A 17259-nucleotide genomic window follows, 5' to 3' on the forward strand; every position below is an offset into this window, starting at 1 on the left:
CCTCTGCCATCCCTCCTACTCTTTATAGTCACTGCTTGATGTCCTTGTCTTATCAAGATGGCCCGTTCTATTTGAGGTCTTGGCGGAGGGGGGGGACATGGGCCATACCACCTTGGCAGTCACTTCTGGAATGGCTAGTCCTTTGTCCTTAGGGCAGCCGAAAATGGCCAGAAAAATTGAGAACCCTTGACTCGTTTTACATAAATCTGGCAGTGGCCTGATGATAATAGAAGGCTCTACCACCATCCAATCTTATTTCTCCCCAAACTTGATTAGGATACATGCTACCTCACACTAGAGAAAAGTTCTAAATAACACTGGAAGCAAAGAATAATGTCGCTTTTTGTAGCACGTTCAATCCTCGCTGATTCCTGGATTATTGCCATTCCACGCTCCCTCCTCTCACACCTACTTATCAGTCATACTGCAGTTTTGCAGACATTTAATTTAAAATTTCACTCCTTGAGAAAATGCAACAATGGTGGCTAATCACATCCTGTTGCAGTGGATCCCACCAATCAACAATGGCACACATTTCTCTAAAAACCTGGCTCTTTCCTAGTTTTGTCTGGTGGTACATTTGGCAGCTGAAGTCAGGTTTCAGGTGGGGTTATTTCAAGCTCTTGGGCTCTGAAGACAAATTTCCATTCCTTTGACCACTCTTAAGTATAGATAGTCCTCAACTTACAACCGTTTATTTAGTGACTCTTCAATGTTACAAGAGCACTGAAAAAAGTGACTTATGACAGGTCCTCTCACTTTTGAATGTTGCAGCATCTCCACAGTCATTTGACTAAAACTCGGCTCCATGTATTTACAACGGTTGCAGCATCCCGGGGACATGTAATTGCCATTCGCGACCTTCCTAGCCGGCTTCTGACAAGCAAAGTCAATGGGAGCGGCTGGATTCACTTCATGATTGTATGATTCACTTAACAACTGCTGTGATTTACTTAACAACCGTGGGAAAAAGGTCATAAAACTGGGTGAGCCTACTTAACAACTGCCTTGCTTAGCAACAAAATTCTGGTCCCAATTGTGGGTGTAAGTGCGTATGGTGAGTTTGTGCTTCTTTTGTATGGGAAGAAGCACAAGAAATGTCTGCAAGAGCAGCAGCCCATTCAGATTCCCACACAGCATGGCACAACTACCCCTTTGAAGCAAGGGACGGGGAAGTCACACAATCACGTCCACCTCTTCCGTTTCTGCCCCTGCTGTGTGCACAGAGAAGCCCTGCACAGTTGGCTTAAGACAGTAGATGGAAATGCTCTATCTATTGCATCAGATTTTTTCTTCTTCTCTTGGCTTTGTTTTGCTCAGTTGAAGCGCTGTGCCCTTTCAGTCAACTGAAGAACATTCCAGTCCTGTTTTCTATCATTTTCTATAATCGCTCTCTTAACATGGAGAGCATCAGTGCATTGGTGGATATGGGGTGCAGGTGTTGTGAGAAGAGACCCTTTCACATATGACTCGGGTGGGATGCGTGAAGTGCGGGGCTGCGATTGTTTCATTTACTTATTTACGTCCATCACAGCACCCAGATGGATGAGTCTGCACGCTTCTGCCTACGAGGTGGTGTTTGTTTGCCGAGGGTTACTATCTCCCTAATGAGGGGAGCCCATGATTGCAAATTTTTATATATGCGATGGAGAAAGGGAAGAAATAAAAGTTAAGCACAAGAAGAGCAAAGAAAGTGAGACGGGAGAAGAGGAAAATGTGCAGGAAAAAATATCACAGTTTTCTGTTTGAACAAAGTCACAGTTTTGTCTCCTACCATCCTTTCCCACCGCAAGATCCAAACAGTCGTGTGGAGGAGGCCCTCCACCACCCACCCTGGAGCCTGAGATGGCACTGGCTGCTCCAGCTGCCAATCTGTGGGAGGACAGGGACTCGCCCCCACCTGCTGGGACTCTCACTCGGCTCTTGTTCAAAGAGGAGCAGCCCTGCTGTTGCAGTAGCCTATTGCCACCGACCAGAGGACCCCACCCCACCGAAGTGCCACAGAGTGGCAGGAAAGCCCTTTTTCTGGATATAAAAGGTCTGTTATGGAAACGCAGGTGGGAACAGCTCCCCTGTACCCCCACCCCCCGCTGCAAATTGGCTGGTGCAAGGGATTGGGTGTTTTGTCAGGGGGGCTATTCTGGTGGCACTTGGGGTAGCAGTAGCAGAGTGTTGCCCCTCTCTGAGATGTTGTCTCTGTTCTCCCTTCTGATCTTTTTTTTGTTTTTTTAAATGAGAATATTAGTGGTTCCAGTCCTCACTGTGGTTTTATCTGTGATACTCTTTTGGTTGAACAATTCCCCTTCTCTGTGGCAGGGAGATATGACACTATGCCATCTCTTCTTGGTGGCATTATAGCAGCATGCCCTTAGTGGGTTCATTGGTGGCCCTGATCTGCATCCCCCTCTCTGTGGCCATCTTCGTGGTATTGCCTTTGTTCCTTGAGTTGGGCCACGGTGCCATCTCCACCTTCTGAGTCTCAACCACAATTCAGTCTTTTTTCTGTTATTTCATCTTAAATGTCTTTCTCTACCCCTCTCCCACACCCGCCCCACCTGGCGCTGGTCATACCTCGGACTCCAGGCTGGAGAAATGGGCCGAACCGCGCCTGGCAAAAAGCTCCCCGCTTCGACTCACCCGGCGTGGCAGCCACTCTGGGGAGAAGCCACCCTGGTGTCGATGGGAAGCCCCACAGCGCATCATGTGGCAGGAGCTGAGGTCCTCCAGACTACGGGAGGTCGGGTGAAGGACTCCACCGCCTGGCCCCAGCTCACAGGAATGGTGGTGGCAGCGTCGGTGGAAGCCGTGGCGATGCCGAGGAACTAGACAACTGTAGTGGCTACAGTGTCGATGCTCCCAGTCCAGCCGACGTTCCAAATGCTCTTCCGAGCAGCTCAAATAATGCAAGGCTTCCTTGCGGCACGGCGGAGTGGGTGGTGGGAGCATTTCTAGGCTCAGGCAGTGCTGGCAAGGACCGTGACACCCGTGGCATTTGGCCAACTTGTCGGCCGACCAGTAGTGTAGAGGCTTGTGTGTGGCAAAGAGCTGCCTCTCTCGGGAGGGGTAGGTGCAGAAATAATCTGGCGACTGGTACCAGCAGCTGTGGCCATCACTATCCCTCTCACAGATGTCGGAATCAGAGTCTGAAAAGTCCACATAATGACTTTGGCTGTGCAAACTGGCACCAACGGCAAGTGGGTGAGAATGACTGCGGCAGATGTGAGCCCGGGAGCTCCTCTCACGGCTTGACGTGGTTGGGCATTTTGCTTCTGGCTCAGCTCGTGGCAGAGATGCTTCCTCAGCATGTCGGTAACGGGGGACCGGTGGGGAACGTTCATCTTCGTAGGAGAGCCGGGTGTAGCCATACCGGCTTCGCTCTTTCCCGAAAGACCGGGAGGTGCCTCTCTCCAACTCACAAGGGCTTTTAGTAGGATAACTGCTTGTAGGACCGTCATATTTTTTCACCTCGGAAGCTCGGCCAGCCCCTTTCCCTGCTTGGAAACTTTCATACAAACCCCGGAGAGATTTGCGTTGCCAACCTGATGCCACCGGTGGCATGTCTGGAGAATCTTTTTCCCGCACTATAGCGAAGTAGGACGGAGGGTTTTCCAGCCCACGGGAAGGCTGTGGGGGAGAGAGTTGACAGGGTGCCATTTTTTTGCTACTGACATGATCTGAAAGCCCTTCAGGTTCGATGGGGCCATAGAATCGGTGGAAGCCATCTGAGAAAGGACTCTTGAGGCTGTGGCGTGGTGGTTTAGTGGTAGTGAGTTCTGCAGGTGTAGGGGGGTACAAATCCTTGTAACAGTTGGGGCTACGGGCATGACGCCACCGCTCCACAATGCGCCGTTCACGAGGCAGGAAGCTGGAACAGGGGAGCGGAGGCCCAGGAGGACTGGGCAGAGCTGGGGCTGTACCTCGTGGTGGCCCGTAGGTGTGATTCAGAATGGGCAACTGCTGCTGGTCTGGTATTTTGGGGTCTTCACTGCTACAACAACTATACATGCCCTGGAAGAAATGGGAGAAATAGATATATATATATATATATAAGAAGGTTCTTCAACTATAGCTATGTTTTTACATCTAGCAAGCAGGCAAAACTATAATGTAGACAAAGCACTGGAAATTTTGCGAACAAGAGAACGCTCCCTAAAATGATGCCTGGGCAGGTAGGACAATAAAATACAGGTGTCCTCAATTTATGACTGTAGTTAAGCTCAGAATTACAGTCATAAATCATAGTGGTTGCTAAAGCAGGTCACCACCTGATGACCCCTGATTTTATAACCATTTTTCTGGCAGTCGTTAAGCAAACCCATTGTACCCAATAGGCACTTTTTGTGGAAAACTGGAAATAAACATCAGATTCTGGCAAAAAAAAAGTTGTAAAATTCAGTCACATGACTGTGGGATGTTACAAACAATCCTAAATGTGGGCCAGTCCTAAGCACCCAAAATGTAATCATATGACCATGGGGGGGGGAGTCTGTCACAACTTTGAACAGTCACTAAGTAACCATTCATAAGTAACAGAATAACAGAGTTGGAAGGGACCTTGGAGGTCTTCTAGTCCAACCCTCTGCTCAAGCAGGAAACACTATACCATTTCAGACAAATGGTTCTCCAAGCTCTTCTTAAGTCAAGAACTATCTGTATTAGTTCTATATCAAGAAAATTCTAAGTTGAGTTCTCAGCATAATCTTCGAATAGCTTGGAAAAACGCCTGCCTTCACAGAGATTGCCCAGATAAGGGAAACAATAGCCAAGCTAGCTGAACTGGGGATCTCACTCAAGTTAAAACACCTTTTTATCTACCTATAATAACTCCTGACATACAACAATAATAATAACAATACTGTATAATAAATCACTGCTCCCCGGTTTTACACAATTATCTTTTTCTAAGTGCAACTTGAGAATTTCAGTGAGATACAGATGACTCCTCTCACCAACCATATCGCTTCTTCCCCATATGTCCATTTCCTATGTCGCCTCTGCCACCCAACAGCTTTACTCTGAACACAATAATGTAGCATCAAATTCCTCGGCCAATTTGTCTTTTTTGAGTCTCTTTATATCAAATCCCCAGTTTGACAAGCGTCATCCTAACGAACCTTTGCATAACATACCTATTCAAGATGTACCAAGGCAGCGCTATGAATTCCAGAAGAACTGGAATTCTTTACTTTGGTCAGCCCTATACATTAGACCAGATTAAAAAACAGACATTCTGTAGGCCTAGATCTATTTTCACTAGAATAGCTATAGTAACAGGATCTTGTAAATTGGAATGTGCTTGCCCTCCTCCCTCTTTTATCTTCATGTGAATTTGCGGGGGAGGGGGTCTGAAGCATTTTTAAAGTACAGGTAGTCTTCAACTTACAACAGTTCATTTAGTGACCATTCAAAGTTACAACAGCACTAAAAAAAATGTGACTTATGATTGGTTTTCAGAGTTATGATTCTTGCTGCACCCCCACGGTCATGTGATAACAATTTGTCCGCTTGGCAATTGGCTCGTATTTATAATGGTTGCCATGTCCCAGAGTCATGTGATCACCTTTTGTGACTTTCTGATCAACAAAGTCAATGGGGAAACCAGATGCACTTAACAAACTTGTCATTAACGTAACAGTTGCAGTGATTCACTTAACAACTGCGCCAAAAAAGATTGTAAAACGGGGCAAAATTTACTTAACAAATGTCTCGTTTAGCAACAGAATTTTTGGGCTCAATTGTGGTCATAAGTTGAGGACTATTTGTATCTTTCTTGGTATAGGTAATCCTTGACTTGCAATCAATCACTTAGCAACTGTTCAAAGGACCGACAGACCTCCCCAGGGTACTTACAATTCAGCTCCGAAGCTCTGATGACCTATAGCCCCCATGGTCACGTGACCATATTTTGGATGCTTGGCAACTGGCCCGCGTGCAGTGGTGGGATTCAAATATGTGAACAACCGGTTCTCTGTGTTGATGCCGCTTCTGGAAGTCCATTCTGGGCCTGGGCAATAAAAAATTAGCTACCGGTTCTGCCGAAGCGATGCGAACCGGCTGAATCCCACCACTGCCCGCATGTATGGCCAGTTGCTGCATGCCAGTCATATGACCATGTTTTACAATGTTCTTGCTGAAAACTGGAAGCAAATACAGGTTTTAGGCAAAACCAGCCCATAGCAAAGAAGTGGTTCACTTAACAACTGTGGTGTTTGCTTAATGACCACCGTAAAACAAGGTCATTAAAAAAGATTGGTGGCCTGGTTTACAATCGTCATGACTTACAACTGTAATGGGAAAGTTCTATTACAGTCATAAGTGAAGGACTACTTGTATGGGCTCCAGCCAATTTGATTGTCAACTTGCATCTTTCTTCTGTCTATCCAGGGCATCCTCCATATCAGTGTTTCTCAACCTTGGCAAGTTTAAGATGGGTGGACTTCAACTCCCAGAATTCCCCAGCCAGCTCTGTGTACGGTGACCTCTCAACTTTCCATCTTCTCTCTTACTCGGTTATGGGAACACCATGTGAATCTTTCCACCCTGAACCTAAGAAAGATAATTTCTTTCTTAGATAATATTCACCACTATTGCAAAGATAATTTCCCCCTACAAATAGCCTCCTGCTACTGATAGACATCATCCCGTCATGTTGTTGAATTTGCCTTTCAGTGTAGACAACTGGTTGCAGAGCAGGAACACCAGGCTAATAAATGGAGAGAAGCAGAGAGGAAGAAGAGCAGAAGGGATGGGTACGGGATGGAAGAAATCCAATTAGACAGTTAGGATTACAAGAGATCAGGGGAGCAAGCAGAGAAATCAAATGTTAGATTGGATTTCTGCCTCTTGGATGGATTGGATTCTCTCCCACCATTTTTAAACTTAATTTCAGCACAAGACAACAGCAATTTTCATTGGTTTTTATAAAGTGATTGACACGTACAAATAAAAACTACAGACAGCCCTTGACTTGCAACTACAGCTGGAAGTGGAAGTAAGTCACGTCTGATTTTACAACTGCGGTCATTTGCTTTTTGGAAGCCCCTGGGAAGATTAAAAATATTGATCACATCACTTTGGGACTCTGCAACTGTCATAAATACATGCCAGTTGCCAAGCATCCTGCAACGGTCATAAGTGTGAAAAACAGTCATGAGCCACTTTTTAAAGTACCACTGTAAGGTTGAACAGTCACTAAACGAATGGTTGTAAGTCAAGGACTACCTGTAATTTGTTTCTTCCTCTAAAACAGTGGTTCTCAACCTTTTTAATGCCGCGACCCCAACCGGTCATAAGTCGAGGACTAAACCGGTCGTAAGTCGAGGACTAAACCGGTCGTAAGTCAAGGACTAAACCGGTCGTAAGTCGAGGACTACCCAACCGGTCGTAAGTCGAGGACTTTCCCTGCCCGGGAGCGCCGCGCATGTGTGGTTCCGCCCCCTGCGCCGGCCGAGGCGTAGCTGGCAAGCGGCAGAGATGGAGCAGGCCGACCACCAGCTGGCCCAGCCCAAGGGAGGTAAGGGACCCGCCGGAAAAGGGGGAAAAATGGCAGACAAAAAAAATGGACAAAAAAAATGGACAAAAAAAATGGCGGACAGCCTTGCTTGGCGACCCCCGTGAAATGGTCGATCGACCCCAAATGGGGTCCCGACCCACAGGTTGAGAACCACTGCTCTAAAACCACATCAGAGCTTGATGCCGCCTAGGCTTTCTTTAGTGGTCTTTATGAAAGCTCAAAACTAGGCTTTAAAATCAAATACATAACTCCTCTTCCTTCTCCTTCTCCCCAACTTTTTAGAAATTAGTTAGATTTCTTTTTTAAAAAAATTAGAGGCATGGAGTTGTAGGATGCCGACTAACATCACATTAACATTTGATTGATGAATTTATTCCTCTTCTCCTCCCCCCACTTCTGGGAGTGAATCTGGTTTTTCTCAGTGTGTCACTGCATTTGATAGACGTATAAATCAGCACGTTGCCACCTCCAGTTCTTCAGGCAAGCTAGCCAGTTTTTTTCCCCCTCAAGTTGAATGAAAACATATTTATTCGACAGCATGCTAATAGTCTGCCTTGATTTAAAAAGAAGTGCATTTTTTAAAAAAAATGTTGAGAAATAGGGGGGTGTTGTTTAACATTAAAGGCGCTAACAACTGAGTTATATTTGCAAGCTAGTTTTTGCTACAGACTACTACAGCCAGTTTTCCTTAGAAAAGAGATGCCCTTTAGTGACCAAAACATGCCGTGTAGGCTTCAAAAGTGGGGCTACCGTGTTTCCCCGAAAGGAACACCTGGTCTTATATTATCTTTGCCTCCAAAAGAGGCATTAGGTCTTATTTTGGGGCAGTGTCTTATATTTTTCATGACATTTGTCTTGCCTCGCGGTGGCGGCACCAACAGCCCCATCCAGCAGGAGCCCGCATGGCTGCTGGCCCACTTCTGCTGTGGCCACTCATGGCAGGAGGCCACGTGACACATCATGCTGCTGCCACCACAACGAGGTAAGGCAGGTGGGGAAGGGGTGGAGCTGCCCCACGTGCCCCACACCTGCTTCCTTTAGCCCCCCCTCCAGCTAGGCCATTCCTTGCTCCCTTTTCACTCCCCATGCTTCTGTACGGGGGAGGAGCGGGGTAGGCCTGGTCCCCTTCCGCCGTTTCAGAGCCAGGGGAAGTGACAGAAAAAGGCTCTGCTGCCACTGCACGCCCGCTGGAGAGGCTTTCTTTATGCTCCACCCCACAGATCACCTGTCCGGTGACAGCGGCTGCCTCCTTCTCCTCCGCCAACTTTCCCATGGCTTGCGCCGTGACCAGATGGCACAAGCCTCCCCTGCCGCCTCTCTCCGCCAGCCCTCCGTCGCTGCCACTGGAGAGAATGGAGAACGGGAAGTGGAGCGGCTTTGTGGAGCGATGCAGAGCAGAGAAGAGCACTTGCTTGCCGCCCTGCATCGCCCCACGTCTCCCTTGTCCGTTCTTGAAATGGTAGCTCCATTTCCTGCCGCTTCTCCTCCCGAACATAAAAAAATTCAGTACGAACCTGCTTTCCAGCTCTAGCGCATTTCTCCCCTGCTGAAACCGAGTTCATGGGACTAAAAAAAGTTCAGTCAGACCTTCCAACTTTTCGCGGAAAAAAAAAGATCTCAGGAGAAGTTGGAAGGTCTGACTGAACTTTTTTTTAGTCCCACGAACTCCGTTTCAGCAGGAGAGAAACACGCCAGAGCTGGAAAGCAGGTTAGTGTTGAAATGCAGGGCAGCAAGCAAGTGCTCTTCTCTGCTTTGCATTGCTGCACAGAGCCACTCAGCTTCCTGTTCTCCATTCTCTCCAGTGGCGGTGACAGAGGGCTGGCGGAGGGAGGCGGCAGGGAAGGCTTGTGCCATCCAGTCACGGCGCAAGCCACAGGAGAGGTGGTGGTGGTGGTGGTGGTGGAGAAGGAGGAGGAGGAGGAGGAGGCTGCCGCCAGGCAGGTGATCTGTGGGGCATAGCGTGAAGAAAGCCCCTCCAGCAGCGCACAGTGGCAGCGGAGCCTTTCGCCGTCACTCCTGCCTGGCTCCGAAATGGCGGAGGGGGACCAGGCCTACCCCACCCATCCTCTGTACAGTAGCATGGCAATCCGGCTCAGGAGGGGAGTGAAAGGGAGCAAGGAATGGTCTGGCTGGAGGGGCCAGAAGGAAGCGGGTGTGGGGCGGGTGGGGCAGTTCCACCTGCTCCCCCACCTGCCTTGCCTTGTTGTGGCGGCAGTGGTGAGATTGCCACCGCAGCGTCCTGCCCCATTGCGGCAGCCAGGTGGGACGGAGTGGGCGGGGTCCTAATTAGGGCTTATTTTTAGAATAGGGCTTATATTAGGCCCACCCCCACACACGGTATTACTCAATCTATGTTTATCTTTAGACATGCCCAGGTAAAGAGATGGGATTGAGGAAAATAGAAGCAGGAACGCATGACCTAAAAACAGCTGATTCCTATCTCAAGTAGGCTAGCTTCCATGTTCTGAACAAATGATGTAGAACAAGCAAACCTGTGTAAGTTGATTTCCTTTGCATAATTTAGTTTTAGGTAATGTCAGACCTAACAGTCATACTTGCAATCTTGACGAGCTCCTTGCTCTTGTTTATGAGTTTCCATATTTCATTGCCTATATACACACACATCCTCCAAGCCTCCAGAAAAATGGGGGTTTTTAAAACCATAAAATTCTAAAAAAAAAATTATGTATCCATTACTCCTTGGAATATTTGAGCAATGCAATCAATGAATTCCTGCAGCTCTAGATAAAAGGAGAGAAGTAAGAGAAACTGGGAAGAAGTCTGCAGAAGGAAGCAAACAGATGTGGGGTGTACATGGGAACTGCAGCCTCTTTTACAAACTCACCCTGCTGAAGGCCAGTAGGAAGTCCAGACGGCCCGTGTGTCTCATGCAGTGGCGCAGTTTCCAGTAGATGAGATGTTCCCAGGCAAAGACGAGCAGGCTCAGCCCCATGGCTACCAAAAGCATGTAGAAGACTCCTGCCATGTTGTCGATATCCAGTTTACTACTCATCACCTCAATTTTGTCGTTGTGGCAAATCCCTGACAGCCACAGGCGCTCCAGGAGCTCAATCTCATCTGAAACAGAGAAGGGCAGTGGTAGAAAATATGGCTGTCGGCCCTCTTTGAGGTGGTCCAGAGAAGAAGCAACACCTGTGAGGACTAATACTTCCTTTATTGTAAAGCAGGGGTCTTCAAACTTGGCCCTTTTATGACTTGTGAACTTCAACTCCCAGAATTCTTCAGCCAGCATGCCTGGCTGAGGAATTCTGGGAGTTGAAGTCCACAAGCCATTAAAAGGGCCAAGTTTGAAGACCCCTGTTGTAAAGTTGCAGCAAAAGGCTCTTTCAAGTCTGAAAGTATCTCTCCCCTCCTGTACTTTGCTGAAAACTAGGGAGAATCCCTTCTGAGACACTTCCTCCATTCTCCTCATTCAGAGTCTGATTTTTGTTTATCAGACTGGCTGCTGTCTGGTCTGCAGCTCTCCCTCTCCTCTCCCAAAGTCATTGTCACATACCATTATGATAGGACTGCGCAGATGTCCTTCTCTACTGTCCTTTCCTTCCTGCTATAAAATGCAAATCCTCTTGTTCTGGACAGAAATTGATTGCCAAGGCCTCAAATGACCAAGCAGCACTGACCGTCTCGCACAGCCTTCCTTAAGCCGTTGTCCTTTGGTTGCATTAGCAGTATAGGCAGTCCATGACTTACAACCACAATTGAGCCCAAAATTTCTGTTGTTAAGTGCGACGTTTGTTAAGTGAGTTTTGCCCCGTTTTATGACCTTTCTTGACACAGTTGTTACGTGAATCATTCCAGTTGATAAGTTAGTAACCTGGTTGTCAAGGGAATCTGGCGTCCCCATTGACTTTGCTTGTCAAAAGATCGCAAAAGATGATCCCATGACCTTGGGACACAGCAACGGTTATAAGTATGAACCAGCTGCCAAGCATCTGACTTTTTATAACATGATTGTGGGGATGCTACAAAGGGTGTAACTGTGAAAAATGTACATAAGTCACTTTTTTCAGTGCCATTGCAACTTTGAACGGTCACTGGAAGTTTTTAAGAAGAGACTGGACAGCCATTTGTCTGAAATGGTATAGGGTTTCCTGCCTGAGCAGGGGGTTGGACTTGATGACCTCCAAGGTCCCTTCCAACTGTATTATTATTATTATTATTATTATTATTATTATTATTATTATTATTATTACTACTACTACTACTACTACTACTACTACTACTACTACGTGAACTTTGTAAGTTGAGGACTGCCTGTATGTAGGAGGGCTAGAGAAATCTGCCAGTGGTATTCACAAACACAACGGGGAAAAGCTGATTCAGGACCAGAGCAATATTGGAAGGCTCTTCCACAGTGCCTCATTTTCACTCCTCAGACTTTCATCTACTCTTCTTAACACTGGCCAGTAATTCTCCTCTCTCCTCTCAACCTCAGCAGCAAACAGCATCATATGAGCAAACCTCAATTTGACCAATGGCTGAACAGAAAAACTGGCATCCGATCAGGGCTACGCTTCCCATCAGAACTTAAAGATTCTGCCTATTTGTTTAATGTCTCCTAAATCAGGGGTCCCCAACCTCTGGTCCGTGGACCGGTCCCGGTCCGCACAAACAAAGCCCACACAAAACCACACACTCTCCAGTCTGTGGAAAAACCTTTCTGCATGGAACCGGTTCCTGGTCCCCAAAAGGTTGGGGATCATGGTTCTAAATAACCAGAGTAACAGTGGCAAAGACCAGCAAAGGACTACCATGATACTTCATGATGCAGCCCTGGAATGTTGCCAGGGGTGTTGGGAATTTGGAACGAAGTGAGACTTCCCACCCAGGGGAAACTTGAAGCTTAGACATGCTGCAAAACTGAAGCGGCAGAGGCAGAAGTTGTTTGTCTCTGCTGTTAACAAAGAAGTTGGTGTGTGACCAGAGAAGTTACAGGTAGTCCTCGACATACAACAATTGAGTCCAAAATTTCCATGGTTAAGCAAGATAGTTGCTAAGTGAATTTTGCTCCTTTTTATGACTTTTCTTGCCACCGTTGTTAAGTGAATCACTGCAGTTGTCAAGTTAGTAACACGGTTGTTAAGTGAATCTGGCTTCCCCATTGACTTTGCTTGCCAGAAGGTGGCAAAAGAGGATCACGTGACCGTAGGATGCTGCAACCGTCATAAATACTTGCCAGTTGTCAAGCATCCAAATTTTGTTCACGTGACCACAGGAATGCTACAATGGTCGTAAGTGTGAAAAATGGTCATAAATCACTTATTTCAGTGCCATTGTAGCTTTGAACAGCCACTAAGTGAATGGTTGTAAGTCAAGGACTAACTGGCTGTTATATCTGGGAATGGTGCAAAGGCCAAGAGTGGAAGGATAGAGGAGGCCACTAAGGGGCCTCTTTCCATAAACAATTGTTTTAGAAATAGATTTTCATCAGCTATAATGAATTTGAGTCTGCAGCACTGCAAGTATCGTGAATGTTTGAGAAGTGATGATAAAAACTTAGTTTGCATTTTTAAACTGGAATAGAACTGAATTTTGCTAGCTGAAGTTGAAGCAGCCAGCACAACACAATGCCTTATTCTTTGTCCCTTAATTTTCAGTCCGTGAACAGTGCATTTGCTGCTTGCTGCAGGAATATCCATTTGATTCTATTATACTCTACTTGTAAATCAAATTGATATCACCAGTAATATTTCATTTGAAAGAAACTAAGCACAGACTTCTCAGTACAGAAGAAAAATGCAATCTTATATTTGACAATTTTTACTGTAAGTGTAAATGAATAATTAGTGTGTTAAAACTCATCAGTGCTAACTAAAGCTTACAAAACAAGATGCTATCAACAAATATGAAAACAGAAGATCAAATAGAACTGATGGAGAAAACTGATTTTAATATTGAGAAAAAGTAAAATACCTAGGGTATTACTGTGACAAATGTGAACTGTATGTTACTTCAAAATAAATTATGTTCGGACATGGTATGAAATTAAGAAGGACACATTAAGATAGGAAAAATTAAAATTGTCACTTTGGGGGAGAATTTCTGTGATAAACATCAATGTTTTGTCTAGAATGTTTTTGTTTCAGACAATACCTGTTTTGACAACTGATATATCATTCAGGCAAAGGCAAATAGATTTGTATGCAGGGGGAAAAACACAATTTAAATACAGAGTGCTAACAAGATGCAAAGGAAAGAGGAGTTTTCCAGTTTTGAAATTATATTTTGGAGCTTTTGTTTGTTTATTTGTTTGTTTGTTTGGATGAAAAAATGGGTATTGCTGAGAAACAAAAGACTTTTAGAATTAGAAGTACAGGACCTGACATATGGATGGCATGTATATTTATGCTACAATAAAGTTAATGTGGATTTTAAAAATCATTTCATTTGACACACCATACTGAGAACATGGAATAGATATAAACTCAGGCTGTGCCCCAAAACATCTCTATGGATCTCAGCACAAGAAACATTTTACATAAGAGAAATAACAGGCAAAGACAAATAGACAAATAGTTAACATACTAGAAATTACTGGAGACTCGCCAACCCCTTTAATTTAACATGGTAGAGTAGGATATAGTTGTCAGTGGTTTTCCCTTTTACAGTTATCAAAAAGATTTAAAATGGATAGAAAGACTTATGATATAAAGAAAAGGAAGACAGAATTTGAAATGCAGTTGTGCACTGATGATGAACGTGTAATTGCTAAAATATATAAACTTTTCTTGAAATTTGAAATGGAAGAAAAGCAGGTTAAAGAAGTTATGTTATATACAAATGGATCAATCTATCAATATACGGTCAAAAAGGTTGAAATTTACATTGTTATGATCTCAAAGTTAATTTTTATAAAAATGATGTATTATGGGTACATGATACCAGAGAAATTATTTAGAAGGTATAAAGGCATTTCAAATATATGGAAATGCGAACAACTTGAAGGCATATTTTATCATGCTTGGGAGATGTGTAAAAAAAGCTTTTAAAAAATGGATTTCAATACATACAGAGGATTTTAGACATTCAATTGAAGCCAGAACCTTTCCTTATGAGACTGATAAAGGATAAAGGGTTTTTAAAAAGCCATGGAAGATTATTTCAATATATGATTACTGTGGCAATTATCATATGCACAAAGTGGAAAGTTTCAGCATTACCCACCATGGAGGAATATCAGATGAAATTGACAGAATTTGCTGAGATGGCCAAATTGGCTTCTTTGATTAGAGAAAGGTTATTATTGACATTCATCAACCACTGGAAACTCTTTATGGATTTGTTTTTGCATGAAAAAGAAAATGATTCTGTGACTTATGGTTTTGATGATTAAAAAGAATAATGATTATGATGAAATCTTGGAGAGAGAGATTTGATTAGAATTATATGTATTATTATTACTGCTGAGAGAAAAATTGGAAGCCATTTTTAATATCTCTTTTCATGTTTGTCTCTTTTTTTCCTTTCCTTTCTTTTCTTCCTCTTTCACATTTACTATACCTTTTTCTTTGAATGTACTTATTATGTATGTAAAAGGTATTATAAAAAGTATTTTTTTAAAAAAAATGTGCACTGAAAAATAGCATTACAGCACGTTTCTAGCTGAGGAGAAGAAATATTTTCTGTTATCACAGTGGTGCTACTTAATCCAACTTGATGGCAGACAGGTGAAGTAGATTGTTGTTTGTCAATCTGGGAAGAGAGCGTGGACCATGCATAAGCCTTGAACTTAAAATTTTAGGAATTATTTTAAATATATATCTTAGAAATTAGATGCCAGATGCCCCACAGTGGAAGCTGTTACCAATTTAGGCTATATAATTTGGGAAATGGCTGCATGGAGATTTGGCTCCAAAGGGCAACATCTGATTGAGAGCATGCAGGGGGCCACTTATAGCATCTCTCAGGAACACCTTAAAATCATTGTACCTTTTCCTGAATTTGTCAAATCTTAAGACGGAGCTAACCTTGCTTTAAGATGCTCCTGACATGCTACATACATGCTACATTTACAGGTACTCTGAATCACATTTGGTACTTTTCATTCTAGACCTCTTCACAGTTCAGTGGGGCTATATAGTTAAAAAAAATACATTTTTTCCAGTGACACTAACTTATGCATAATGCATAATATTCTCCCTTTTAAGCACTGATATATTTCAAAAAGTCCATCTCAGCATTTATTTCCGCCTCCCAATTCATCATTTGCTTCTAACCCAGGCATTCCACTTTAATTCTGGTGCGTCTCCTTAGAACAGGGGTGTCAAACTCGCAACGTCACGCGACATGTCGTGAAGTATAGTGACTTTTTTTTCTCCATTGCCGGCAATGGGATGGGCGCGGTTTCAGCATGATGCATCCGGCCCACGATCCGGCAGTTTGACACCCCTGGCCTTAGAACCTGGACCTGATCCGTGAAATCTTACCATCGCTGAGAAACTGAAGCAGGGCCAGGTCAATGGGCCGTTTCCATTTGGATCCTTTTTGCAAGGCAATGCCATAGCCTGTCGTGGCAAAGACCTTCCCACTTCCGATGGTGACAAGTTTGCAACCTTCTTCCTTGCGGGCCATGTAGTTGAGGACAGCTGCATCATAAATGAAGGCGTCCAGCTTCCTGCAGGCGGGGAAAAAAGGCAGGCTGAGATGAGTTAAGGGGAACACATCAAAAGGTGCACCTCAGGGAAGATGGGCTGTAAGGATCTGCGCATTTGATGTCTTTCTTTTGAAACCAATCTAAGTATTTGTTCCAAATAAACTGGACACCTGTTTTTTTCAATAGAAGATAACATTTGTAGCTCAGGATTAAACTGTGCTCCCCTTGACACTCTCAGAGCTTGGTTATTTCCTTGCAGATGTTTCATTACCCATCTAGGTAACATCATCAGTGCTAGCTCTGATGATGCACCTAGTACTGATAATGTTACCCAGTTGGGTAATGAAACATCTGCAAAACAACAACAACAACAACAAAAACCAACCAGGCTCAGAGAACACCAAGAACCCTATACACATTTTTGAATCTTGAAGGAATATAGAGTTTTCTTGGAGTCTAATCCACAAAGCTTAAAAGTAAGTTGGTTTGATAGATGCACAGAAAGTTGCAGAGCTGTTTTCCTGAGAGGCAAAATGTGGCTAGTTTAGATTAGCTAACTGGGATGAAAACCATGTCTGGAGATGGCCAGAAGGAAGAAGCTAGCAAATAATCTGCGGGACTGGTCTGGTAGCCTAGCCGAGTCTATCTTAAACCTCAATCTATATCAATAAACAGCATAACATAAATATTATTTTATTTATTTATATTCCATTTTTATTATTTTTTATAACTAACTCAAGGTGGCAAACCTATCCAACACACTTTTCTCCTCCTATTTTTCCCACAACAACAACGGTGTGAGGTGGGTTCAGCTGAGAGTGAATAACTGGTCCAAGGTCACCTAGCTGTTTCATATTTAAGGCCAGTGATGGCGAACCTTTTAGAGACTGAATGCCCCAAAACTGGCCCTGCCCCTGCTCCACCCTCCTGCCCCGCCCCCGCTCTGCCTCCCCATCCCCCGCCCCACCTGCCCACAGGACCACTCACTGCCTCCAGGGCCCGCCGCAGATTGCCCAGGCAACCCAGCAGCACTATGGCGGCCACACCCTCTGCCCACGCCCTGCAGCATCAACTGCATGATGGGGTGTGAGGGCAGAGTCTTGTCTATGCTGCCTGGCTGCCATGTTCTGA

At 44.7% G+C, this 17259-nt stretch overlaps 1 protein-coding gene across 1 annotated transcript in view; it reads right to left on the reverse strand.

The window, feature by feature from the left end:
* Positions 1 to 2565: 2565 nt before the first annotated feature.
* The window catches only part of LOC107282533 (glutamate receptor ionotropic, NMDA 2D), a 32244-nt gene continuing 17550 nt past the window's right edge, over positions 2566 to 17259 (reverse strand). The window contains exons 10-12 of the mRNA XM_015810325.1: positions 15962 to 16149; positions 10360 to 10592; positions 2566 to 4008 (exon numbers count right to left, since the gene is read on the reverse strand). Coding sequence (XP_015665811.1) covers positions 2566 to 4008; positions 10360 to 10592; positions 15962 to 16149 — 1864 coding nt within the window. The remainder of the gene's footprint in view (positions 4009 to 10359; positions 10593 to 15961; positions 16150 to 17259) is intronic.

The sequence above is a fragment of the Protobothrops mucrosquamatus genome, unplaced genomic scaffold (genome assembly GCF_001527695.2).
Source record: "Protobothrops mucrosquamatus isolate PMUCROS unplaced genomic scaffold, P.Mucros_1.0 scaffold8, whole genome shotgun sequence".
NCBI lineage: Eukaryota > Metazoa > Chordata > Lepidosauria > Squamata > Viperidae > Protobothrops > Protobothrops mucrosquamatus.